This window comes from Narcine bancroftii, chromosome 2 (assembly GCF_036971445.1).
Source record: "Narcine bancroftii isolate sNarBan1 chromosome 2, sNarBan1.hap1, whole genome shotgun sequence".
Classification (NCBI taxonomy): domain Eukaryota; kingdom Metazoa; phylum Chordata; class Chondrichthyes; order Torpediniformes; family Narcinidae; genus Narcine; species Narcine bancroftii.
The window spans coordinates 290,233,380-290,251,213 of NC_091470.1; the positions used below are offsets into that span (position 1 = coordinate 290,233,380).

A 17,834-nucleotide genomic window follows, 5' to 3' on the forward strand; every position below is an offset into this window, starting at 1 on the left:
CAGTTGATCAGTTAAAAATTAGAGCTGCTGTCACACAGCTCAACAGACCCAAGTTTGAACCCGACATAGCAAATATATGAATGTAGTTTGTACAGCTCCTAGTTTGTTCCAGTTTCCTCTACACATCATTAAGATGTGCTTGTAAGTTAACATGAAATGAATTGGAATAAGTTAAGGAACAACAGTGAAAAAAGGAAAAGGGAAATGGAACCAATATGACATGATGGATGTATAACCTTCTATGTTGTAGCCAATAAGTAGATTAGTGTTTCAATGTGATTGTTATATTCTTACAATAGTCATGACTAACCAAAGCTGACAACTTAAAGGGAGCAAAAATTTTAAAGATCATGGAAATCTGGAAAAAAAGAGAAATGTGGGAAGAACTCATCTACGGAAAGAAAAACAGCCAGTGCTTAGGATTTTAAACACGTCATCAGAACTGAAAAGAGAGAGAGAGAGAGAGATGCAAATCAGTTTTCTGTAGGAGAGAAGGTGGTGAGATAGGTACTGATGGATTCATACAGCATGGAATCAGCCTTCCCACTCATCTCATTCATTCTCACCAAAGTAGCATTCTGGGCAAGTCCCAATTGCCTGCACTTGGTCCAGATCCTTTTAACCCTTTCTTATTCATATATCTGCCCAGACAACTTTTAGATGTCTAAACTGAGCCTGCATTTACAGTTTCCTCTGGCACTCATACCAGATGCAGATCACCCTCTGAGGGGAAAAATTGCCCTCAGGTCCAAACGAAATCTCTCTCTCCTCTCACCTTAATTATGCCTTTTAGAATCATCTACCCTAGGAAACCACAGTGCTCATAATTTTAAGAACCTCCAAGAGATCAGCCCTCATCCTCCTATGCTCCAGAAAATATGAAACTCAATCCTCTCTAAACTCTCTCCTTGTAATTTAAGCCCTATGGCCCCACTTATGTCCTGGTGAATCTCATCTGCAGCCCTTCCAGAACAAGAACTACACCCACTTCCCTAGTGTGGTCTCATCAATGCCTTGTATAGGATGAATCATGAGATCCAAATTTTCCTACTCAATACCCTGTCAATGATGAAATGTGCCAAATGACTTATTCACTACCTTTTCCTCCAGAGCTGCCACTTTTAGGGAAATATGTATCTCTACCCCGTCCAGGTGTCATTGTTGTACAACAATCTTCAGGGACCTATCATTCACTGTGCAAGTCCTGCCCTGGTTTCACTCACCAACGTGCAACACCTCACCAAAGTGTGACCCTCAATTTGCCATTCATTGCCCCACTTTCCCATCTGAACTTGATCCAAAGATATCCTTCTTCACCGTCTCCTCTGCATCTACAGATGGAAAGGACTATGAACTACAAACACTCAGTTTCTCTGAGAGGGTTTTCTTTTGAATTCCCTTTCTCTTATTGGTAGGGCACTAGGCTGATGGTGCCTCTTTGTGGGCCTGTGCAGCAAACAAAAGTTTGACCTGCTAGGGATGTCCCATATTCTGCAGAAAACAAGCACAGCCTAATTTCAATTGCTCCTTAACTGATTCATTTCACTAAGCCAATGGGCCAGCTGCACTTGTGGATCACAAGTGATCTAACCTTCCAAACTAACCTGCCATGTGGGACCTTGTGAAAGGCCTTTCCAAAGTTCAGAAAGCATTTGATATAGTGCTGCACAGAAAGCATCTGCATTAGATAAGGATGTATGCAGTTGACTGTAAAATATTGGCATGAATAGAGAATTAGTTAACCAAAAGAAGGCAGAGAGTTGGAATAAATAGGGTTGCCAATCAATGGTTGCCACAGTGCAGATGGAATTGGTGCCATGTATACAACTACTTATGATTACATAAATCATTTGAAGGAGGGGACTAAGTGTGGAAGATCTAAGTTTGCGGTCTTCCACTATGGAAGGAAAAATAATAGATCGGACTTTATTTAAGTGATGAAAAATTACAGCAGGTTGTTATGCAGAGTGACCTGGAAGTGTTTGTGCATGAATTGCAAAAGGTCAGCTTTCAGGTGTGTGGGGGTGGTATCAAGAAGGCGAATGTACTGTTGTCCTTCATTGCAAGAGGATTGAGTTGAAGAGCAGGGAGATTCAGCTGCAATGACACAGGGTATAGGTGAAGCCACACTTGAAGTACTGTGTGTCATTCTAGTCTCCTTACTTGAGAAAGGATGGACTGGCTTTAGAGGCAGAGCAGAGGAGGTTCAGCAGGTTGATGCTGGAAGTGAGGTGTTTGGTTTACCAGGAAATATTAATGGCCTGATCATTGGAATGTAGTAGGATAGGAGATCTAGCCTGTACACTGCCCTTCATAATGTTTGGAACAAAGACACTTCCTTTATTTGCCCCGGTGCTCCACAGTTTTAAATTTGTAATCAAACAATTCACATGTAATCAAAGAGCACATTCCAGATTTTATTCAAGGTTATTTGTATACATTTTGGTTTGATCATGTAGAAATTACAACTTTTTTATGTACAGTTCCCCCATTACAGGGCACCATAATGTTGGGACATCTGGCTTCACAGGTGTGTGAGCTCTCAGGTATGTTTAATTGCTTCATTGGTGCAATTACATGTGAATTGTTTGATTGCAAATATAAAACTGTGGAGCACAGGGGCAAATAAAGGGGAAAAGTGTCTTTGTCCCAAACATTATGGAGAGCACTGTACATTTGTGAAAGAAATAGATAAGATTAAAGTGGAGAGGTTCTTTCTTTTGGGGGGGGGGGGGGAGTGAGAATAAAACTAGGGGACATAGCCTTATGATTCAGGGGAGTAGATTTAAGACAAGGATGAGTTGGAACTGCTTCACCCAGAGAATAATGGATCTCAGGGATTCTCTGCCCAATGAAGCGGTAGAGGCAGCCTCCTTAAATATATGCAAGACACAGACATATAAATTTTTAAGTAGTAGAGGAATTGAGGGAAATGGGGAATGATGGGCTGGTGGAGCCGAGTCCGCAGTTAGAGCAGCCATAATCTTACTGAACGATGGAGCAGGCTCGAACAGCTCCTGCTCCTCTTTCCTGTGCGTTTAACTTCCACTCAGTGCTCCAATTTTCTCTTCTGTGTATTGTTAGGCAGGATGCAGCAGTCAACTATGGCAATTCTTTGACACTGGTATACTGTACGTGGCATTACATTTAAAGTGCTATGATTTAAGTATTGAACTTAATAGCCAGCTTGTCCAGGTTCAGGTGGGGTGGAAGTGTGTGTTGGGAGTGGTGGGGTGGGGGGGGGGGGGGAGGTAAGAATTTTACTTATGTAGACAAATAGCAGAAATCTGGAGGATGTTTAAGGACCCCTTACACAGGGATCAGTATAGGTTTATAGGTATGATAAAGGAACTATGGTCAACAAAAAGTGGGACAGTTACCGTAAATGCCAGGATAGAAGACGACTCCTAGAAATGCCACTTAAAATATGTTTTGAACTAAACTTGCTGTACAACTACCCAAGTTTTGACGCTGATCACGGACCACATCTGCTACATGCTTCTCCAGAATCAGCCAGTATCGATAACTGGTCAGGGTTAGAGTTAAAGTTAGGGGTAGGCTTAGGGTGACAATGTGTGAGCTGCGGGATAATCATCCCTCTTGCGCTCACTTGGTTTTCTTTTTTGGAGGTTTCGTGTCACTTTAAACTGCCACTTTTCATAAGCCTATGCTTTCATTACCATGAACCTGTTTCTGGCTTTTAATGGGATCTATGAAAGAAAAATGGCAGTTTATGGACCATAAGGGAGGGAAGGGTGAAATTTATGGCATAGGTTTACAGAGGTTGGCACAACATTGTGGGCTGAAGGGCCCAAACTGTCCTATACTATTCTATGAGTTTCTAAACAGGTTGTAAGCACTTTATTCCCAGACTACAAACACACTGATTGTCACACTTTAAAACAATTTTAATTTGCCAAATCACTTAAATTCATGCACTGGAGAAGCAATCAATACTGTCCAGGCTTAAAACACTGACTGACCTCTCCTCTCAAATGGAAGCTGCCTGACTCAAAAAGCTTCTCTTTGTCCACTTTAAACCCATACACTGCCCAATGTGAAATTTCCTTCAGAAAATCACAGCTAGTTCTACACGTAGAGGGCACTGTGAGCCCAATACATGACCACACACTAGTGCCTACGAAGACTTGGCAATCCATCTATACCTTGACCTTTGCCAAAGGGTTTAACCAGAGGGTGCAGGCCTGCTCTGACAAAGTTTAATAATTTGTGTCAACCATCTTCACTAATGAATGAAGGTGAATGAACTTTGTTTAAATGCAGGGTTCTCTTTTAAAACCATCAAATCTGCTCTTTGAAATTAAATGGGAAGTTGTACACCAAAGAAACAAAATGTTCTTAAATTGTCTAGTTAAAGAAGGGCTGGGAATCTGGCTGGCTGTTTACAAATGACCCGCATCTCCGACACCAACTATCAACCTCTGGCATCAGAATGCAGCAGAGCATGAACTGAAAAAACTAAACAGTATATTAAATCAAAATTCAAATCAGCTTGCTACTGTATGAAGCAGGAAGAATAATCAGTGAACCAAGGATCCATGGTAGCGACAACAAGAGAAAATCTTGCACAGAATATGAGCAACAAAACTTGTTTTGGAATAGATTTGCATGGGTGCTTCAGAGGAAGTCCTGAATACAATGTTGTAAATGTTTTGAAATTTGCAGAACGAATGATTTTTAAATGGTCATTAATTACAGGATGAGGAACAATTTGAAGTAAAAATGAGCTCAAATTTTAATCTTGGCAGACATTAGGCAACAGTTAAACAGAAATCTCCCTTGTATTTATAATGTCATATCTGACATTATTAGCATTGACTTTCCTTGGGCTGAAATATCATGGCTGAGATCGACAGTTTTGAAGGGAACTCAGAAGCTAGTCAAACTAAAGTCAGTTCCAGACTTAAGAAATACACTGCAAGCCTTGGACTCATTAAATGACACTACCTCATCCATCATTATACCCTTTTGTTGGATTCCACGTAGTAAACCGCCTTTCCTATTCTAGTCTTATTTGACCTAGGAAACTCTATTCATTTCAATGGAGATTCTTGACTATTTGAACAAAAATTATAGATTACTATTTTAAAATTACTTCAGTTTAATGCATTTCATGATTTGTAAGTTGCTCAATTAACTTTTTAATTTTGAAAAATAATATTGTTGATTGCTTGGATCAGAGTTGTTGGATTTTAAAATAATCTTTGTATGTAAGAGCATTTAAACATTATTTAAAAAACTGCTTGGGTCATGATCTCTGCAGCATGTTGCTAGAGGTCGAAATGCTGTCTGGACTTTGCTATCTGACTCCTGTGTGTGGAAGGTAAGCAAGATCTGCCCTCTGTATCTGAACGAGATTACCACAGATGGGCAGTGACAAATTTAAACTAAACCTGCCCAAATAAGTTATAATAATTCAGTTACTTTAAATGTTGCAGCACTGTACATGGATTCCCTCTGAAGAGATACACATGCTGAGGCCCTGACTTAGGAACACAAATCAGAAACAAAAGTGAACAAACTCAGGAGCAATTTAAAATTATTAAGTTCAGTTCACTGAAGAGGAGATGGTGAAGAGGTAATGGCCAAAGCAATAGGTTTATTCCCTTAGGACTGACAATAATATGGATCAAGAAATGCAAATGATAATTTAATTGTGCAAGAATTTTCCCCACTATGTTTTGAGCAGACACTTCACCCTATGGCAATGCACATTAAAAGAGTGAGTTTATATTATTATAGATACCAGCAACAAGAGCACAAGCTTTTTTATAGATTGCTGATATGCAAAACTCCTTGCTGGATAATCATTAAAATATGAATTTAAATCATTTTGCTCTTCTGCTATGAATTACTCTGAAGTGCATTTCAGTCCTATTGCTGATCATCATTTGGATCTCAACTTCGAAGCTCAATACCCCTAACTGAAGAAGAAAGGATGCTGTATACCTTCTTTACCACCCTATCCACTAGCATTGCGATGGACTTGCACCCTAAAATCCCTCTGCACATTCATGGTCCAATGGGTCCTGCCATTTACTGTACATTTCCTCTTACATTTGACCTCTCAAAATGTTTTGCCTCACATTTGACTGGAGTAAATTCCATTTGCCATTTTTCCACCCAAATATTCAGCTGATCTATATCCTGCTGTATTATTGTCATACATCCTCACTATACATGACTACTAATTTCCACGTCACCTACAAACTTGCTCATCAGACTACCAATATTTTCATCTGAATCATTAGTGTATTCTACAAACAACAGCAATCCCACTACTGCGCCTTATGGAAACTACTGGTCACAGACCTTCAGTCAGGTAAGCACTCCCCTATTATACTGTCTCTGATGACCAAACTAACTTTGGATCCAATTTACCACTGTGGACCCCATGCAACTTAATCTTCTAAACCAACCTTCCATGAGGGACATGGATAAAACCTTCAGTGAAGTCAATTTTAACAACATTCACTGCCAAACTCTCAGCAATCATCTTCATCACTTCTTCAAAGAGTTCCATGGCCAAAACTAGCCTATCTCTAATGCCCATGATGCTTTTCTAAATGTGAATATCTTGTCCCTAACCCAATAATTTTCCTACCGTAGATGCAAGGATCCACGGTCCATAATTTCTTGATTTGTTCCCGATTCTCTGCTTCAAGACCAAAATTAGCAATTCTCCAGTCTTCTGGCACCTTGAGCATGCTAAAAAATAATCCAAAATCTCTTTCAAGGTCTTATCAATCTGCTCTCTTCATGCCCAAGGATAGATTTCAACAGGGGATTGTCCTTTTTAATCATTTCCAACACTTCCTTCTTTTTAAATATTGACATACCCTAGAATATCAATGTACCATTCCCCAATCTCATCATCATTCATTCTTTTTGGTGAAAATCAATATGAAGTACTCTTTAAGGACCTTACATACTTCCTCTGGATCTATACATAAGCCCCCTCTTTTATCCTTGAGTGTACCTTACCTTGCCATGCTATCCACTTCCTCCTAATATACCTATAACATTCCTTGGATTCTCCTTTTACTAAATTGCTAAGGATATTTCATGGCCCTTTCATTTTGAAGCTATTTCTTTAAAAAAAAATGATAATAGAATTTAATAAGAATGGATACTGATGTATAATTTTTAACTTGAATTTTGTTAAAAAAATACCCTCGTCATGAATCAACCCATCTTTGTTTACTATGACTTATTGGTACAACATGCAAGACAGAAACAGGCTGGAAGCCTGATGTGAGGGTATATGCTATTAGCTCTATAATTATCTCAGTACTTCAGAACAGGGTGGAGTGCAATATACACTGATTTGAGGCAGCTGGATGTACTTCACACCTAGCCACTCACCTTATGTAAGGGATGGCAGTCATAAAGCTAAGAGGCTGGATATAAAAAAAGCAAGTTACTTTGATTAAGCAGGTTGAATGCAATTAAGTAGATTGTTTAACTTTGATTTACAAGAACATAAGAAGTAGGAGCAGGAGTCGGCCATCTGGCCTGTCAAGCCTGCTTCACCATTCAATGAGATCATGACTTATCTGATGATAGACTCATCTCCACCCACCTGCCTTTTCACCATATCTCTTAATTCCCTTACGATGTAAATATTGTCGTAAATATTTTGAGGTAGCCTTCACTGCTTCAATAGGTAACAAATTCCACAGACTCACCACCCTCTGGGATGTTTTTCCTCATCTCCATCCTAAATCTACTACCCTGAATTTTGAGGCAATGTTCTCTAGTTCTGGTCTCCCAACTTACCTATCTATCTTATCTATGTCTTCCAGTCCCAGATGACTCAATCTCTCCTCATAGGCTAACCCCCTCATTTCTGGAATCAACCTGGTGAACCTCCTCTGCAGTGCCTCCAAAACCAGTACATCCTTCAAGTAAGGAGACCATAACTGACTGCAGTACTCTAGATGTAGCCTCACCAGTGCCTTGCACAGTTGATCATGACCTCCTGCTCTTAAATTCAATCCCTCTAGCAATGAAGGCCAACATTCCATTTGCCTTCTTGATACCCTGCTGTACCTGCAAACCAACCTTTCATGATTCATGTACAAGGTCCTGAGTACTTCTACATGTCAGCATGCTGCAATCCTTCCAAAATGGATAAACAACATTGTAGTCCATTTGCCAGACCCTTGCCCACTCATTGAAACTATCTATTTCTCTCTGCAGACTCTCCATATCCTCTGCACAATTTGCTTTTCTATTCAATTTAGTGTCATCAACAAACCTCGATACATGACACTCTGACCACTTTTCCAGACTGTTAATTTATATTGTGAACAGTTGCAGGCCTAGCACCATCCCTTGTGGCTCACCCTTGACTGCCAATCAGAAAAACACTCATGTGTCCCAGCTCTCTGCTTTCTATTGACCAACTCAGTGGTTCTCAAACTTCTTCGGTCTAGGGCCCACCTGACATCTGGCCTAAAATGCCATGACCCACTAGTGTCAATGACTGAGCAATATTTTCAAGTCAAAGGCAGCTCTGTTAGAAACATATTAGGGTTTGGGTGTTTTATTTAATATAAAAACACTGCAAGCATAGACTGAACATAAAAACTCCCAATCAAAATCAAAGCTCAAGCCATTTAAATGAGACCTCTGTTCCTGAAGTTTCTTCACAAGTTTCCACATCCTTGGATCTGTTGTCGATAATGCACACCTGACATCTATCTCCAATTCAATGTGGTTTTGTGCCTTTGTCTTCAACTGCAGCAACATTGAAAAAGCCGGATTCACAAAGACAAGTGGTCGTGAAGGGCAGGATCTTCTGAATACATTCCTTTACAATGTTGGGGTAAGTATCCATCATTTATGGCCAAAAACTCAGAGATAGACGGAGCCTCAAACACATTTCTACATCCAGAATCATTTTGTAGGTCAATGAGTTCACCTTGCAGGTCAGGGATCCTCACCAGTGCCAGTCCTTCTCGGCTTATTTCTGGGAAGTAGTGCAGGAATTCTTCTCAGAGGCAGCTGAGATACAAGACCACTTCCTTTGCAACGTCAGCATCCATTCCATTAACAGCTCCTGCTGAAAAAGTTTCAAACATGTCAAAGTTCTCTCCCTCAGCCTTGTGTTTCCAGTCATCATGTTTTTGTATAAATGCATGAAGAGCATCAACAAACCGGATGATAATTGTGTCCTTGCCTTGCAGCCTGAGATTCAATTTGTTCAACTGATCAAAAATATCCACAAGGTTGGTCTGGTGAAATACCTACAGTGTTTCATTGAAGCAGATTTCCAGTTCATATCTTTTTTGAATCTTCAACAACTGCAACTCTTCTCGTAGTCCAAACACTAAGGCCACATCATTTCCTGTTGACAGCCAACACACTTTGGTGTCCTAGAGCAGGTTCTTATCCTCTGAATTCATATCTTCATATAATTGTTTTAACAGTTGAGAGTACAAAGCCCCATTTTTCATATACAGCTCACAATTTTGATGACTTGACCAACAACACCCTGAAGAGGAGGTGGAAAGGTTTTTGGAACTTGCTGATGCAGTATACAGTGAACAGCAACATCTTTTGAAGATCGATCTTGCACAAGAGTTTGGAAGTCACTTTTCACTCTTAACATGGCAGGGGCACCATAGGTGCACACAACCCACAGATTGTGCCAGTTCAGACCCTCACGATCAAAAAAACTCTGATGCCTTTTGCATCACATCCGCAGCTCTGGTACTTGTCTCCAGTAAAGAGCAAAATTGTATTTCTTCCTTGATGGATTCCACCTTCACATACTGAACAAAGGGAAGAAGCTGGGAACAAGATGAAACATCTGTGGATTCATCCAGCTGAGAACAATCCAAATGTAGCACCCTGGATTTCTGAAATCATCCGTTCTTTTATGTTGTGAGATAAATCAGTAATCCTCCTCTGCAATGTAAAATTTGACAAGAGAATTTTTTCAGCTTCATTTCACTTTCCTCTCCAAGCACAATCCGAGCCATCTTCAGGGCACATGGCTTAACCTCAATTGTGAGGTTTCTTCTGTTGTGCAATGAGATGGCTGACAGGAGAAGAACCTTCTATGAGATGCTTTTCTTGCTGTAGAAATGCTCCACTTCCACCTGACGCTTCAGGCTTCCACCCATTCTCTTAAAAAAAAATCCACATCCTTATGTTGGTGTTGTGGATGAAAATTTGTCAGATGCAGCTGCAACTTACATGGTCACAGAGAGTTATTTCCGAGAACCTTAGGACACAAAAACAAGTCTATTTCCAAACTCTAAAAAGGGCTGTATATAAAAAAAAGAGTAATTTCTGGAGGAATTAAATATCCAAGTCATGATAAGCAGAGCATGCAACATAACACTAATTTTATTGCAATTTAGGAAGGGTTCATCTTCCAAATAATTGCCCATACACAAATAAAACATAAACTATCAGACTGCGTATTTATTTCTATATCGTCGAGATGTTTCTTTGAATGGTAAAGGTTATTCATTTGCTCGCAATAGCCAAGTAAACTTGTAATATATCCTAAAGTCACACAATCCTGCCCAGGGTAAATATTTGATGAAACATTTTGCAAGTTGTATCCAATTTTAGGGGAGAAATATATCATGTGTTTTACCTTATAAACAAGAACCTCTTGAGTCTTAACTAAACTGAAGAGCAACAAGCAGTAAGACAGAAAACACATGTGGAGGTCTGATCGGAACTGAGTGCTGAGCTCCTAGACGCTTATATTGAGAGATGGACAGATGACCTCACTGTCCTTAGTGGCAGACTCCCCAATCAAAGACACTCAGGAGGACTGAGACATGGCCTCAGACCCTCCCTGGACCAAATGGAAATGTGTTGGCTTTACCACTTCTCTATCCATGCTAATACATTTATTCATCCTTATGTCTTTTATGCAACACTTATCGAATCCAGGTGAACAATGTCCATCTGCTTTCCTCTATCTGCCACACTTGTTATATCCTCAAAGAACAATAAATTTGTCAAACAGAGGCTGCCTTATCTGAATCCTTGCTGCATCTTCCTGATGGATTCCTTTCACTCCAGATGCCTCGCTATTTCTTCTTTACTGACAGCTTCAAGAATTTTCCCAACCACAGATGTTAAACTAACTGGCTGATAATTGCCTACCTTTTACCTACAACTTCTTTGAAAAGTGACATTTACTGTCTTCCAATCCGCCCGGACCAGTCCAGAGAATTTTGGTAAATTATAACCAAAAACTCTACTAATAACTTCTGCTATTTCTTTCAGTACCCTGGGATACATTCCATCAAGACGAGGGGACTTAGCTATCTTTAGACCCACAAATGTTCTAGTATGACCTCTTTAGTGATGGCTATTACATCCAGGTCCTTACCTCCCATCAGATCCATAACATCTGTCTTGACGTGGCCTCCACCATGAAAACTGACACAAAATAGTCATTCAAAGCCTCAGCCATTTCCTCATTACCCAATATCAATTCCCACTTCTCATCCTCCAAGGTATCAACCTTAATTTTAGCCACCATTTTGTGCTTTATATAATTATAAAAACCTTTACTGTCCCTTTTTATATTCTGTTCTCATCTTTTTTTCATAGTCTACCTTCTCTCTCTTTATTGTTTGCTTCATGCATTTTTATTGCTTTTTAAAGTTCTCCCAATCTTCTAGTTTCCCACTGCTCTTGGCAGCTTTGTATGCAGAAGGTTTTAGTTTGATGCCTTATTTTATTTCTTTAGTTATCCACTGCTGGTTGTACCCACCTGTACTGTCTGTGTTTTTGACTGGAATATATTTTTTGTTGAACACTGTGAAATGCATCTTTGAAAGTCTTCCACTGTTCCTCAAATATGTTCCCAGTCTACCCTGGCCCACTCCTCCCTCATCATCTTGTAGTTCCCCTTGTTCAGGCATAATATATTGGTTTTATACTGAACTTTTGTACCCTCCATTTGTATGAGAATAAGTCATACTGTGATCACTCTTTCCAAGGTGATCCCTAACTTCAAGGTTGCAAATTGTACCCATCTCATTATACAGATAGTATGTTCCCTTGTAGGTTCAACATGCTGTTCAAGAAAGCCATCACATATGCATTCTATGAAGTCCTCCTCAAAGTTGCCTTGACCAACCAGATTCACCCAGTCAATGTGTTTGTTAAAGTCCCCCACAATAAATGCTGCTTCAATCCTCACGTCTCCGATATTTCTTGGTTTACTGCCTGTACCACTGCAATGTTATTATTGGGTGGCCTCAAGTCAACTCCCAGCACTGATTTTTTTTTCCCACTTTAGTATTCCTAATCTCTACCTAGATCAGTGATTCCCAAAGTGAGCACTGCTACCCCATGTGGGCGGTGGAAAGATCCAATGGGGCGGTGAGGAAAAAGGGGAAGTACAAACCTTCCGTCTTGCTATTATTCAGTTTGTTGCAAAGGTTAATGAAGAAGCCAGTGCAGTAATTTTCTGGCCAGACTCAGGGTAACAGTAATAAGCAAATTAAATGCCGAAAGGCATTCTCATGAGAGCCGGTCTCAGTGGCCACCATGTTTCTAGGCGTCACTACCACTGCTGCCACCAAACCCCCTCTCAGCGCTGCCACCAACACCCTTCTCAGTGCCGCCACTAACCCCCCTCAGCTCCTCCACTAACCACCCACCCTGCTCAGTGCCGCCACAATCCGCTTTAGATTTTACATAATCTCTCACTATTTCCTTATCTCATCCTTAACTAAGAGCACTACCCCTTCCCTTATCTTCCTGCCTGTCCTTCCATATTACCTGACATCTGTTGGCACTTAGTTCCCAATCCTCTCCACCCTGCAACCATGTTTCTGTAATGGTCACTAAATCATACCCTCTTGTACTGATTTGTGCCACAAATTCATTGACCTTGTTTCAAATTCTATGGAGAATCGGATAAAGTGCCCTTGAACTCATTGTGCTTTTAAATACTGGCAATCTTTGCCACTTTTATTCATTCTACTCTTATTTTTCTTTTTTTTTTAAACTTTTGCTTTTACTTTATCCAACCCTCTCCACACTGTTGAACCCACCCCTCCCTCTATTTAGTATAAAGCTCTGTCCTTTACTGTATCTTTATACTTTCAACTAATTTATGATACTTTAACTTTTATTAAATAATTTCATAAATTATTTGAACTTGAATCATTTGTAAATTATCAAATACATTTAGAAATAGTCTGAGACCTTTGGAGGCAGCAGGCTATCAATGGGCCAGCAGGCCTCTCCTTGCTCTGGGCCTCAGAATCTGTGACCAGAGGTTGTGTCACTTCTCATGACCCATTCTGCATCATTACAAAGCCACAATACTGAGTTTCAAACATGACTGGAACCACAAACTGTAGGCTGAATTAAGTGCAATCTAGTCCATGATCACCAATTGACAATTTGTGAGATTGGACAGATTATATTGATTTTTTTGACTTGTGAACACAAATGGCGAATAGATTGAATAGAAATTGATTCATAATAAATTGGAAGCTGATCTGAATATTTAATAAATTATGTGGCAGAAATGTCAGGCTGTATTTGTATTTTAATGATGAAAAGAAAATGCTAAAACCAGTCAAAACAAAGAATAAGATCAACTAGTAATTTGGTGTACAATAACAAATCAATTAAACAAGCCTGGATTCAGATTACAAATTAGAAATGGACATCAAGGAGAATGTGGCAAAGCTGGAGAACGAGACCAGTGAGAGTATTCCTTGTGAACACGCAAAATTAAAAAAGTAAATTCTTACAACTAGTATTCTAAGAACCATATTATTATGGTTAAAAGTATGGTCAAAGTACACTGCCAGATGCTTGTCCTTTGCAGAAATCAAAAGTGTGGACTAAACTGCTTTACATGAAATGAAATGATACCATGTTTTAATATCAAACATCTGTACTCCTAATTTATTATTCCCAGATGAAATTAATGGAAATTTAAGACTTTACATGTACTTGTTTCTAAATGGAAAATAGAAATAACCCAATTCTGGAATATCCATACAGTGGTTTCAAAATTTTGGGATCAGTATTATACAGTGTCATACGAGCACAACACCATATAGTGCAGTAAATAGAAATAGTTTGAATTGACTGACTAGAGAAATCAAAAATGCAGTTTTAACCACAGTTAATAGACAATTTAGTTAAAAGTTCAACCGGGTTTTCCTAATATTGCCAAACTATTCTGCATTGATGATTCTTCATTAACTTTTTCTGATGCATGAAATGTTTCTATTCACAAAATATTTCCCTTAAATAACAATTTTTAAAAATAGCTATAGAAGACTCAAAGAGAAAAATCAGGAAGTTGAGATTTAAAATTGAGTTAGAAAAATAAGAATCAAGGATTATTTTAAAAGAAGAACAGTTCCGAAACAGGTTTAATAGCTGCACAATGGTAATGATAGGGAGAAGCAAGGCTCTCAGTGGCACAGATATTCAAGTACATGATAAAATTAGGTCAGCATTTATCTGCAGGATTTATTGTGCTAAAATGTGAAAGCAAACAAACAGAACCTTCAAAAGATGAGTGGGGATTCATTGGTGAAGTTATAAGAAAAAATATACAAGTTTTTTGTTGGTTTTCAATTGAGGTTAATTAAAAAGAGATTTGTAGTTGATTATGATAAGGTTTAATTTGTGATAATGAATATGGTAATCAAGCTGTAATTTGAAAGCAATTTGTCAGTTTAACATCATTTAAAAGAATCAACTGAAAAGGAGATCCACAGTGAACAACTGAGGGATTAAGTTAAACCAAAATGTCAAAACCCACAGATCTAAAGCTTAAACATGCATCAGTCTTTGGCCTTCTTAGTGTGCAAAATTACTGCTGGCAACAACTATTGGCCTGGATTTTTTTTTCAACTGGCAAAAATCTCAGTATTCTTTTGCAAGTATGCATGCACACACTACTCCTGAAGGCTCTGGGAGATACTTACCAACTAATTCCCTGTTGTGCTCATTCACAAGATTACTCCTGGAGACTAGCAACAAGACATCAAATTCCATCAATTCCCAAGCAGTTATGCCAGAAAATGTGACACAGGTTCAGTACCTCCATTCATATCAAACTGGAGTCCTGACTGGAGAAGTTTTTCAGGATTGTTCAGATTTTGCTTTAGTTAATTGAGGTAATAAATATTTAACTGTTTCTTTGTTTCCAAGTTTTAACTTTTTACATTGTTTTCAATAATACTCAATTATTTTGAGGTACTTAAGATTAATTTTGGTTGAATGTTTCACAGCATTGACACCTGGTTAAGTTTGGGAGTATGTCTTAACTGGCAATTAGATCATCTCCAGAAGTGGAGCTTGTTTATGCTTTGCCATATGTTATTATTCACAAGCAGAAAGGCCCACCACATTAGAAAAGATTTCATTCAAAAATTACCACCAACAAAATGAGGACCTGTGGTTAGTGGACTGGCTAACTAACAAGAAAGTTGTGGTAAACCTCCGTTGTATATATTTGTCTGGTTGGGGACACCCATTGGCTGGCTGCACCCGTGGCCCGTCCCACAGGCTCCTGTGGGACTGTTCCACAGCCCCCTCCTCAGGGCAGGACAGTCGAGCAGTATGGATGTACCTTTGTTTTGTAGTGAATAAAAACTTATTGGTTTCTCAACTTCAGTCTTTGAATAATTGATGGTGTGTCAAAAGTCTGACCCAATAATTTGAGTTTTAAGGAAGTATCTAGATGGTTAAGGAATTTTTCTGTCATTGCAGCTAATTGCCTATGTGCAGATAAAATGTTCTTGCTTAAAAATAAAACCTGAAAAAAAATTGTTGTTGCTTCATAGCTGGTCCAAAGGGAAAAGCAAAGACAGTGACTCACAGATGATACACATTGGCTGAAATGTTACAGAAATGGTGCTACAATACCTGGCACATCTCGAGCAGATGTTAAGTGTAACTTTGGCTTGAGGTTCTGCAGAGTAGAGACTTCGGCCTTGGCTAAACCTGCTCCCTGAAGGCAGGTGATCAGCAATGCCCTCCATCCTCAAATCATCCAGGTCTTCTGAAATTTCAACAGGATTTATGAATAATTTGATTACAGATTTAATAACTAAAACATATAACAATTTATTTGGTAAATACAGTTATTAAACAATTTTACTGACAATTAATCTGTAAATACCTCAACCTTGTAGTGATGATAAAACTCAATTACATTGGATAATTAAGAAATTTTTCTTTGTGATCATCAGGGGAAGCAATGTTTTACTTTAGATAAATTTTCTATAGGAGTGGATTTATTCAAATAGTTGAGGTTAACGTTAATAATATTAATTCCATTTAAGGGGTATAATATTGACAGGGTCATTAATTTAACAGTGGAAGAGCCAGCTCCCAATTTTGGAACATTATCTTGATCATATTGCAGTTACCCAGGAGAATACAGGTCAAGCTGGAGGCTTAAAGCTTGTAAACAAATCTCCTTGTGGAAAATTAGTTAATAATAAGCAGAACAGAGTTTGAGTCAGCTCTTCTCATTTTCTTTGTAGGTTTTATGTGGCTAATAAAAGCCAGCCATTTGCTGTGTGGCCAGGAAGAACAGACTTGCCAGTGTATCCACTGCACTACTTATTCCTACAACCACCCTGCAGAGCGCGTCGAAAGAACCAAAGACTTGTTGATCCAAACCAAGGCTTTTATTAACTAAAAGACTGGAGCGTATCACAAGTAGGTCGACCAGTCCAGAATGACCTGGTCTGGCTAGGAGCAATCCTTCAAGACCTGCCAGTAGGTGTGGCTACGCTCTCAGCCAATCACAGTCATCCTACACTACCATCTGTACATATACACATTGGTGATAGAATCTGTACTATCACACACCCCTCCCTATCACTAATGTCAATCCGCTCTGCTGAATTAACCCCATCACTAACAACACCATAACGTTGCCTTCAGAAAATGAGGCAAACTCAATGCGAAGATAAAACAGGCATGGGTGGAGGGCAGTGAGCAGAACAAAGAGAATTATACTGAGGATCAGGAATTAATTTTGGAGGACATAATGTTTGCCATTATCAATCACTTATCCTATTCTTTGTCACCAAATCTGATAACTGAATTTCAGAGAATCTCTTTTGAATCCCCTCACTTTTCTGTCCAATAGCCACCTGATTGTCAAATATCGTAATTGGCTCAACTGACCAGCTTCAGATTTATTGTGAGCAAATTAGGTACAATACGTAGGACTAGATGCTAATATCCCTTATTGCACTCCTGAGACTTGCTGCCTAGACTCTGTGGCATCTTCTGGGTTATCAGGTTACTCCATCTCAGGGAGATAGGCCTGTGATCAGTCCTGCCAAGCTGTCACAAGGTCTTTCCCTAGTTGTCAGCTGCTCTTTCAACTAGTTATTTTGGCACACTTACATTCCTCTGGAAGACTGGAAATGGGAACAAACCATTGGGAAATTTGGTCAAAAAAGTTTTTATAAAGTATTAAAAGTTATCAAGTACACAGCACCCTGGACTTTTACTGACCAGTAATTACCCCTAAATATATCTGATTTGTATTTTTACAATCTTGAATGTGGTTTCAGTGATAGTAAGGAATAGTGATAATGTCAAGGAAGCTGAACATCCAATCCCCGATGTCCTGTGCATCTCTAAATTGCTTGTAGAACAGGGACCCAGGAAGTACATTCGCAAGATGGTGATGTCTGGGCTCAGCACCCCAAACCATGACTTTTGCAGGCTCCAGGGGAATAGTGGACCAGTACAGGGCACAAGAGTGAGAGAGGACATGAACAGGACAGGTGGCTCTAGCAGAGGACCAATGAGGGGCACAGCAG

The 17,834-nt window shown here is 39.3% G+C and overlaps 1 protein-coding gene across 17 annotated transcripts in view; it reads right to left on the reverse strand.

The window, feature by feature from the left end:
* c2h8orf34 (chromosome 2 C8orf34 homolog) overlaps positions 1–17,834 on the reverse strand; it is a 286,943-nt gene that overhangs the window by 86,676 nt on the left and 182,433 nt on the right. For all 17 annotated transcript variants that reach the window (XM_069921308.1, XM_069921318.1, XM_069921306.1 and 14 more), the window contains one exon: positions 15,913–16,048. In XM_069921308.1, coding sequence (XP_069777409.1) covers positions 15,913–16,048 — 136 coding nt within the window. The remainder of the gene's footprint in view (positions 1–15,912; positions 16,049–17,834) is intronic.